General features: G+C 39.2%; 1 protein-coding gene across 4 annotated transcripts in view; it reads left to right on the top strand.

The window, feature by feature from the left end:
- Positions 1-1,859: 1,859 nt before the first annotated feature.
- The window catches only part of LOC126282502 (protein transport protein Sec24C), a 108,154-nt gene continuing 99,024 nt past the window's right edge, over positions 1,860-10,989 (top strand). The window contains exons 1-2 of one of the 4 annotated variants that reach the window (XM_049982179.1): positions 1,860-2,356; positions 7,698-7,921. In XM_049982179.1, coding sequence (XP_049838136.1) covers positions 7,714-7,921 — 208 coding nt within the window. In that variant the 5' untranslated portion in view covers positions 1,860-2,356; positions 7,698-7,713. The remainder of the gene's footprint in view (positions 2,357-7,697; positions 7,922-10,989) is intronic. The other 3 variants (XM_049982188.1, XM_049982162.1, XM_049982170.1) reach the window with 3 other exon arrangements.

Genomic DNA, 10,989 nt, shown 5'->3' with positions numbered 1-10,989 from the left:
ATAATGTTATTTCCTACAAAAGTTAAATGACCTTTAGTAGCAAACCAGTGTACATATTTCTATGAATTTTTTTACATGCAAGTTTTTTGTCAGAAACGGCTGGGCGCTTTCAATTCTAACACAGACCATTACCTGGGATGTGGAAAGCACAAAAGAGTAAAATATTCTCGTGTTCGACAATAGTGTTTATCTGCTTCTAGTTCTTTTTGTTATTTGATAAGGCCTGGAAAAAGGGGAACTTCATTCTTATTTAATAGTTCACAAAAATTAATTTTTAAGATGGGAAATAAATAAATAGATACAGACAGGCCCTACAGGAGACTGAACTGACCTGAAAAGATAGCGGAATAACAAACGGTTTAGGTCGTCTGATACGACGCAGTTCACACACTTCGGAACTGGAGCCTACACTGAATTAACTGAAATGTTTCAGTCTGCTGATCAGACGCAGTTAGCGCAGAGCGTCATTGGGAGTTCGGAAGTACAGGTCCTGGGAGTGGGGTGTGCTCAGTATCAGGAGGTGGGAGAATAGTTCACTCCAACTTTCAATATGTAGGGGAAGAGAGGAGCAAAAGAACTACTGTTCACTAAAAGAAAGACTGCTCTGAACATTAACAGAATAAATCATTTGAACTAGTTGCTTAAAGTGTTTCTTCCTCTCTACTCGCAAACCAAGAGATCTGATCTTGCTAAAATATTTTCTGACTGTATGTCATGATTTAAAACGTAGCATCACTCGGATATTTTTATAATTTTTAGGAATATTGTGACCAGTAAATTTAAATAAAACAATGGCCGTATTGCTGAAGTATGTGGAAGCACTCAAAATGTTTTATCCTACCCTAACGCAAGTTACATCTTTAGCCCCTTGTGCTACATTAGGTAGCTGAAACAGTGAGTCTAAAATTTCGGCATGATAATATGCATACGTTGGTATCCTCCACCAAGAAGAAAAACAGAAGCTAAAGCACAAAAATTTGATAAGTCTGACAGTAGTAAATAAATCACATGCTGACTTTTTTTCATATTAAACGTATGTGAAAGCATCTGCCCGTGTTGTCACACATAGAGATAGAGCGCTACTGCCAGATTTATCCTTGCCACCACAACCTGTTTTGACCAGATGGCGCACCGGAACATGAATAACTAGTATCAGATTTTTCTGTGGTAATTTAGAAGAAGTAAATTCCGTAAGGGGCTGTAAATTCCTGAACATTTGGTTAACAGCTACTTGCTTCAGCAAATCTATGTTACTGTCTCAACTTGATTTGTTTCCTTCGGCTTTAGGTCGTAGACGCCTTTGATGGCACTGATGTAATCTTCATTAAAGATGCGGAAGTAACACTCAAGGAAAGACATTGGAAGCAAGATTTGAGTTACATCAAGTCGAATTTCACTCGTTTGCCTTCGGCAATTACGGAGCTGGAAGCCACATGTCTGTCACTGTTGGAAACTTTCAGAAATGCTGAAGAGATTGAAAAATCTTTGCAGTCACCCTATAGATTAATGGGTGTTGAAGCAAAAGATAAGCTGAACAAAGTTATCGAATCAAATCCAGTTTTGGAGTTTATGAAGTCGCAAAAAAATGTTTTTGGTAGAAATGCGAAGTACTTTCAACCTCATTCGGCTTTTCCCGAAGTTTCTTACCTTAACTAATCTCCTGTCACTTCTTGTGACGTGGAAAGGTCATTTTCTATGTACAAAAATGTTCGTTCAGATAAACCCATGATCCTAAGTGAAGAAATTTTGAAGATATTGGTTATACTATAGTGTTCTCAATGTGCACGTTTAGTAATATGATACTGCAAGGTCCCTATTGTATGGATGGGATTGCTGTTTGCGCTCTTGGAAAAAAAATTGAATCATTGTTTTGGGCAAAGATGTCAAGTTGACGTGGCTCGCTGTGCGCATGCGCAGTAAGGCCTTACGTGGCAAAGCCAGCTGGAGAGAAGTACGTTTAGCATTTCGATATAATGGTTATATTGCCTGTAACGTGAAATTTCATCTTTTGTAACTGGATGTTAGTATGTGCTGTCGTTCCTGCAGAACCAGACTGCCTGATACTCGTTGGATTCTTAATTGAAAAAGTGATATTTCATGATTTCGAAAGCGCATCTATCGGTTTTGACGTTCGTTGACTGTGTCGTGTGTCAGTAATATAACACATATGTTGTTACCGTGAGACGTGTACATTATATACATGTTTTCAAAGGTGTAGCCTTTTGCATCATATGTTTTGCTGCTTCTGACAACTTAGTTTTGTTATCACCTGTGAGGACAAGTTAACGTGTTATTCAAGCTGTTCATGTGATTTATTCTTTTTAAGACATTCACAACTAAAGTTACTCCTGAAAAGGTAAGCACGACTGTTAATGAACTGCCTTTTCTTTGATCATTCACAACATGTCAGCTCTTTTTGTGCTAAGGAAGTTTTAGTCGTATGACGGACGATATACACTGATTCAGTATTGACATATTTCTGCTAAATGACGCTCACAAGAAATCAATGTTTTATTCTTCGTGACTCGTCAAACTGCTGGTACACTTAACTTTGATACCATATAAAATATCACATACGCGTATCTCTTTGAAATTTGATCCACTGCTACAATGCTTACGCCGAAATTCGAGGGAATGAACGTCCGCTAATTTTAAGAATTTTGCCTTAGTAGAAGTTTGTCGACTGCCTGTAGTAATAACCAATAATAATCTGTTATGTGTACTGTAAATTGCCGTGTACGTTACGTGTGCAGCAATTCAGTCTGCCTTATTTTAACGCTGAAATTGTAGCTTCGTACAGATGTAACTGCGATGGTGTGGTGTTACGTAAACTTAAAACTATCAAGGGAGCATAAGGAAGAAAATGATAGTGTTTCTCGTCACAAGTCATTTCATAAGTTGAAATTACGATAGATATGATAGACAAGATGTTCGTGAACAGGAAAATGCTGTCAATGCCTTTTAAGTGCTCCGGCAGGTAAGAGGTTTGACGTTTCTGTAAGGAATACAATCCAGTCTACGAAACTTGTTTGTATGCATTGTGCGACATTTCATAACTGCCACAACGAAATTACTTTCACCTGATTCTTTCCGTTGTTATGGACATAATTTATTGCATTTTATGAATTCGTATTATGTACTCCACACGGACCAAATAAAGGTATAATTATTGTATTTAAACTGCGATGTGCCATTACAGGGATAGCCAATAATAGAATTCCTATCAGTTTTGTTATGACCAAGTTATTTACGTCAAGTCGATTTTAAGACTTAGTCTTTCAAGTAGCGAACGTCTATTCAGTATACACTTGATTGCTCCGCAAAGCTTTCACTAGATTCACTTCTTTAGTAACGTGAGAAACCTATTATGTGCAGTTTAATTTCTTCACTGTCAGAGATCTGTAACAGCTGTCATTGGTTTTTCTGCTACACGAGTTTTGTCCAATGTGAATTCCGGAACTCATTCATTCACAGAGCGTATTTTCCTACTTTCAAAGCAAACTCTTCTGTGATGAGTATCACTTTCCTAAATATGTAATACCAGTTTGTTTTGGCAGGCATTTCCATGATATAGAACAGTAGTCTAGAAAACACATAGGTGTATGCAAAAGATCATTATCTCAGTCCTTTGTCTGTAATAATATTTTCAATTTCAACAGAGATGGTTGGCTTAGAAGATGCAAGTCTCATGCACTGAAGAGGCTAGATATTTATATTTATAACAGTAGTCTTGTCAGTGCAGTGTGAATTTTGAATTAGTAATGTGTGAACTGTTAAATTTAAACCTTGCTACTACATATGATATTTGTGATGTATTTTATAGACACATTTGCTCCTTCAATCAAGAGATCAGTCTTGAGCACACCTCACATTATAACATCAGCAAGTATAATAGTTCGTTCATAAAGTCTTCAGATATTTTTTAAAAAAGTTTCGTTTACTGATGCAACAGGATAATTCATACACAAGAACCATTGTAACCGTCGATCATCAAAATGTAGTGGGTCTTACACATTTCTAATTATAACAACATATGAATTACTGGAGCTTATTAGCTGTGAATATTTACCATCTGTTTAGAGTTTAATTCCAATTTTTGCATATAATTCCTCTGAAAAGTGTTATGTAACACTTGTGAATTATAGTGTTGTACATTATTCTGCTGATGTAATGTTCAGTTCAGCTTTAAAGCATATCTGAATATTGTCATAAGACACATTATGCTTGGGACCACTGTGAGAAGTTGCAAAACTGCATGACACTTTCATTACTTTTGTCAGGGCTAGGTCATACATATTACACTCATAGGTTTGTTTCTCACTTTGAAGATAATGATTATGAAAGTGAGTGTGATATGCGTGAAATTCGGTGCAGTCTTCAAATAGTGACAATTCTTTTAATGTCGAACATGCTATGACTGATAATAATTGCAGAGTCATTGTCAGTGTGTTCTGGCCATCAGTTTTTATATATTCTTTGATTACCCCACCCATCTGTAGAATGTCTTCAGGTGTGTATGTACACAACAACAGTGTTGATACCTTCCAAGATAAATATGCTCTATATTCAGCTTCCCGTGACATACAGTACACCTTCATTTAATGTAAGCATTTTAGGTTTGGCCAATTCACAACGTGGTTCTTAAGATCAATACTTCACTAGGCTTAAGACTTTCTTTAAGTCACTTTCATTGGCATGTCACCTTCCCGCATAATCTTATCTTTGGTTACACTACAGATCAGTCTGTCACTACAACCTACATTCGAAATGTAAGAGAGCTGTGAGAGCAATATTGTGTGTTTTGTTCTCTTTCTCTTTGCACATGTACGACTGCATCATCATTATGACACGGATAAAAACAGACATCTGGTAGCAGTAGGTTTAGTAGATGTTGATATGTATGAGCTCTAACAACATGGCACCTATGGCTTCACAACATACACACGGCAACAAACATGAAAATATATATAAATAAGACAATAATGTCTCCCTTCAAAAATATAATCAAACTAATGGGACAGCCATGGGAAATTGGGAGTTTTAGGGTGGGGCAAGCTAAGTATAATAATTAAAAAAAAAAAACTACAATCCCAATCACACAAAATGCACAAAAAAAAATAAAAAAATACCACATTCTGCTACACCAACAAAATCCATAGGAATCTGACACATCATATGACCTATATAGCTCAACTGCGTCTGTTGATACCACAGGAACATCTACAACTACAAAAATTGGAATCGTACATTTTCCTTGACTTGTGTAGGTCCACCACAGTTGACTATAACAAAAAAACCAACACTTAAAACTATGAAAAATAAAACCAAACCCATAACACCTCAAAAACCCAAAAATTAAAACGCAATCAATACACCATAAATACACAAAACATTACAACCTGAGAACAGTAGACTCAAAAAACACTTACCACCAACAAATTCCGTCACTGCAAACTAGGTTGACCACCCCAAAAAACACACACACACACACACACACACACACACACACACGACACATGTTATTTAGTTCAATATTTACATCCTTTTACTCACTTATACAGTGATGTCATTCTCCTATGTAATATTGTCAGCCAATATCGTTTGAACAACTTCCTCTTTAATATACGGTAAGCCTGCCCTCCCCCATTTGCACTTTTCATTCTATGTGTTATATGTACGTAAGGTGCACCATAATGCTCATCTGAGACTTATGTATTATCTAGTACAATTTTTTCAGAATTTATCTTGCAGTACCAATTTCATAATGAAAAGTGTGTTAAGTTGACATGACCATAGACACTGGGTACACTAAAAATCAATCTGCTACTACAATATTAATTTCACATTCACATGGGCTTCATCAACAATTTTTACTTTAGTAGTACATCAGTGTATTAAGAGGGAGACAAACAAATAAAATATATTGCCTCTTTTCTTACCTCCTGCAGGTTACAGGGCACATATTGCCAACCAGCCTGTCAAATGCCACACATCCATCCATCGATCCATCCATCATCTTGCCAATCTGTGTATCAACAGGTCAAGTGCACTGCTTGGCACTGCCCCTAATCTAGTTTTTAGCCCGCAGTTGTCAAGATCATTAGTTTTCATCCAGAATAACCACTATTAGTGTCACTCACAACAGCTAGATCAGCTGGAAAAGATTCAGTATCTGGAACTTTGCTGTTCATGGTGCTTTGTGCAGCTGGTGAAATGTGTGTGATTGAACATCCTTACGGTTGAGCTGATCCCAAAAAACAGCCATTTAGGGTAAAGGGCATCCAAATATCAATAGCTGCATGTCAAGGCAGTTTGTGGATGTAAAATCCCTCCCACATTGCTAGGTTAAGAACTTGTCGAGCCAAGTTCTGAACACATTTTCATTTGGAAAGGAAGTTCCTTGGACATTGTTGGATAGTCGGACTAGGTGAAAATTGGAGGTTGCAGGGTCAGACGAATAAGGTAAGCCTGGAATGACTTCCCAACCCAAATGCTGTAGAGTGTTTTTGTCAGTCTAGCAGAATGTGGTCAGGCATCATCATGGAGTAGCATCACTCCATGCGTCTTCCTGGTCGTTGTCATTGTTTGATTTCATCTGAAAGACATCTCAGTTGTTGACAGTAAATAACAGCAGTGATGGTTACACCTCTGGCATGCAATTCATAGTACTCCACTCAGTCGCTGTTCCACTAGACGCGTAACATTCTTTTGTGGATGCACACAGGTCTTTGTACAGGGAGTTGCTGCTTTGTTTGGGTTTAGCCATTCCTTTCTTTCTCTTATGTTAGCATAAAGACACCATTTTTCTTTGCTATTAAGGATATAGGATAGGAATGGTCAGTGTTGTTAATGAGCCAATTGGGGATGTGCAAGCAGAGATGCATTTTCTGTTTTTTTGTGATTTTGACTTGGAGCTTACAAAATTTTTGAACCTGCCTCATTGCATGCAAACATCGCACGATGGTAGAATGACCACAGTTAATAAAATTTGACAGTTCTCAAGCACTCTCACGTGGATCATTATGGATTAATGTTTTTAAACAATCTTCCTCAGATCCTGAAAGTCTTCCTGAACGTGGAGCATCTAATGTCAAAATGCTCCTACTGAAAATGAGAAGACCATCTGCTAGCTGTGCTCTGTCCAGTGACATAATCTCCATACATGATGCTTATGTTTTTGGCTGCCTCTACTGCTGTCCCTCTTCTAATGAACTCGGGCAGAAGAGTATGTTGGCAATGTTCAGATTTCTAGCTCAATTTACTTTCTCAATTTGATAAAATAACAATATGTAAACTCAAATAAGAACAGTGAACTACAAATAAGAAATGAGAATTGATAAATAAACCCTTGCAACTGGAATCCATTATGCAAAACAAAAATGCTATGAACTTACGCACCAGCCTAAATATATTTAACGCCATGGTCATTTGATGTAATTGAGTTGATTCTTTTATCACAAAGATATATTGCTGTTGATGTTATATAAGTGCATTTAGCATCTGCCCTTCCAAACAATAATAGAATTGAAATAATGTGTGACTGTCTGAGGTTGTAACTGATTTTGAGTAACTTCCATTTTTACAGGCTTCTGTAGCTGGTATTGTGAATCCAGTATTGTAGAAACATAAAGATTGCATTTCTTGTTGTGTTAAGTGTATGTACAGCCATTGTGCTAAATTGAGGAAATGTTTCACAGAACCAGCGGATACACAATGAATCCGCAGTACGCAGCCCAACATCAACCACAGTATGGTGTTTATGGTGGAGGGGGTAATGGTATTATCTCTCCAGGAGCACCACCTTCGTGGGCGCAGAATGGCCCTCCCACAGGAGTTGGACTTGTGAGGCCATCAACACACAATGGTGGCCCAGGGTATCCTAATCCTGTTGTATCTAACGGTCCTACACCATCGCATCAGGGTAAGAACTTCAATTTCAGATTTCATGTTTTTGTTAATTTAGGTGTTTGGTACGTCTTCTGACCCACAGTAATATTGAAAAGGTACTCGTTGAAGGAACAATGCGGGCAGGAGTTGTCATACAATCTCTGTTAGTTCCTCTATCTCTCTTATTTTTAGTCTTGTAGAAAAGATTTATCATCTAGTGAGAAGTTGGTGTAGCTTAGTGAGCATTTTGATATAAATGTGTTCTGTATCACAAAGAATAAGTAAAATGACTGGTATCAGACTGCATTCATTCTAGAATTCAATTCATATTACACAACATGAGTATGAAACAGGAATTTATGCCACTTGCTTATAAGAGTGCAGTCTTCAGTATTTCAGCCAAACAACTGTTACAGAATCTGCTCATTGTTCATTCTAAGGGTGCTCAGATGATGTGTGAAAGCTATGCTGAATTTCGTTTGGTGATCCCTGAGAAATGAAACAGAATTAGGCACTCACTGTACTTACACAAGTATCATCGAGATGGTAATTAGAAATGCTCAAAAATTGATTATTCCCTTTGGAAAACTGTAATATTAGGTGACAGAATCTGTCCACCACTTGCTATCTGGAGCTGATCGTCAGATTCCTGCCAACAGATGAAATACATTAAAGTACAAACTCTCACACTGCTAGAGGAAGCTGTCCACTCTTTTGGTCAAAAACCTCAAAAGTGATGTCCCTCTCCCTCCTCATCCACAACTACCCTCCAGAAAGTTAACAAGACATATGGACACCTCATTGAAAGTTTCCCCAGCAGGGTTCAAGACTTCGTAAAAGGGGAGGATGGACACACTCCATATTAATATCCTCCAATAGATGTCCAGATACTTTGATAAGATAATGCCTGTCAATGCCAGTAGACAATCATTTCCAACCTATTCAGAATCTACCATTCTAAATAAGATGCCAGCTATGTCCAGGAATGTCTCTAATCTGTTCTCTCCCTCTTCCACCTGGAACCCTTTTCATTTCTATTAATGCTACATAACATTGGGTAGTCATACAGTCTAGAGGTCGTAGCCCTAGAACACTACTTCCCCCAACAACCACTGATAAGTCTCTGTAAAACCTTGTTAATATCTTTGTAGTCAGCTTCATCCTTACCTGTAACTTCTTCACTGTTGAGGATAAGATATAACAGACAAATCAGGGGAACTCCTTTATGTATCAAAGAGGCCCTGTCTTATGCCTTTCTTTTCATGAGGTGCACAATTCATCCAGATTGTCATTGAACCTCTGGTTTCATACTTATTGATATCTTTGTCCATGACTCGTGGTGAAAGAGAAATTCCCACTTTCTGAATACTTTTACCATGACTCATGGTGAAAGAGAAATTCCCACTTTCTGAATACTTTTATTCTTTTCCTCAACTCACATTCATCTTGGCCTTTTCCATATTCAAATGTATCTCCCTTGACATTCACCCACATCTCACCCGGGCTCAGAACCAAACTTCATTCCATATAAAATCAACCAATAATCAATGATTCCTCTGTGTTGACATCTACCACCCTTTACACATCATAAGCTCCCTTCCCTGAAGCTTAGGTACCCATGGCAAATGTATCCACTCAACCACTGAATCACTCAACACCTACACTAATAATGTCTTGGACTCTCCTGTCCCACAACTGCGCCACAGATCTTGGTCTCAAACAAATCTCTCAGGCAGCTTCTTCCCTTTACCCTCTGAAAATACAGTTCCCTTTTCCAAAAAAAAACCTCATAAGCTCCCCACTTGTTACCCAGTATAAACCAGACCTCGAATGCTTCAATACATTACTCCATCTAAGCTATGTCTTTTCCAAGGTAAGCTCTGGAATTAGGCATTCTGCCCCTGGTATCTTCCCATTTCCGCCCCCCCCCCCCTCACCCCCTCCATCTGTGTCCCCCCCTCACCCCCTTCTTTCACACCCCTCCTGGGGCTCACAAATGTTATGTGAGAATGTATGTGGTGAGCATGGAGCTCAGTCAGTACAATACTCCTTCCTTTCAATTTTACTCTCTGACTATACATTTTCTCTGATTCAATCTTCAGCAAGGCTTCCTCATTTACAGCCTGGCTTTTTTATAGAACACTGATCATGATTGTGTGCTTTACTTTTCCAGTCTTTCTTTTCCTCTTTATTTTGGCTCACTCATGTTTGGTCCCTGTTTCAGGTTTGACCTCCGTTCAGCCAGCCCCCAGGGGGCTCACAGTTCTTTCGTGAGTTCGTGCGTGGCGCACATGGGGCCCCGAGCTATTGTAGTTAATTTTTCATTCACTAGCTGCTTTTCATACTCCCTGCCCCCTCCCTACCTATCCCTGCTCCTTCTCCGTTGCCACCTCCTTCCTCTCTCTGTGTTCTGCTTTATGTCGACCTGGCTATTCTTCTGGTTTCCTGTATTGGTTGCAGTTTTGTTCCTTTTGCCTGTTCTTTCACCCTTTTGGCATTTTGGTCCCCAATTGATGTTCGACTTCCACTTCAAAATTTCCTGTTTTTAGTGTGAGCCTTATGAGGAACAATCCCTCCATAGCATTTACGGCATGTATTCCTCTCCCCTTTCCCTTCCCCACTGTAGCTCAGCTTCCACCCTGCTAGGTAACCACACCCTGCTAGGTAACCAGCACCGTGTGGTGAGGCTGTTATGTACCCATATGGCTGAGACCCCTGACAACACAGGTATCACACTACTGATATGTGACCTGTTCCCTTGCCGTGTATGCCAAGGAGCATCGGAACTCCCGACAATAGCCTTCGTGCCAGACGGCCCTTGCTGTGGCTGGGTGGTGCCCATGGGGAAAGCCCCTGGTCGGATTGGGTGGTATCAGGTCCTATACTTGGCGCATGAAACATATCAAGCTGCAAAAATCTGGCCATTCTCACATGGCCGTCTCTTCTAATGATGAAGGATTTTTAAATGCTGTTTTGTATGGCCCGCAGTCTTCGCTTTCCTGGCTACACTATAGGAAGGGGGCCAGGCTTGCTGTCTTGGGCTGAAACCTTCCCCCGTTACCTCATCTGTTCTAGGACGGATGGGGACACATTCACCACCAC

This window comes from Schistocerca gregaria, chromosome 1 (genome assembly GCF_023897955.1).
Source record: "Schistocerca gregaria isolate iqSchGreg1 chromosome 1, iqSchGreg1.2, whole genome shotgun sequence".
NCBI classification, from domain to species: domain Eukaryota; kingdom Metazoa; phylum Arthropoda; class Insecta; order Orthoptera; family Acrididae; genus Schistocerca; species Schistocerca gregaria.
The sequence above is the reverse complement of the archived record's forward strand: the minus strand, read 5'-3'. Positions and strand labels throughout refer to the sequence as shown.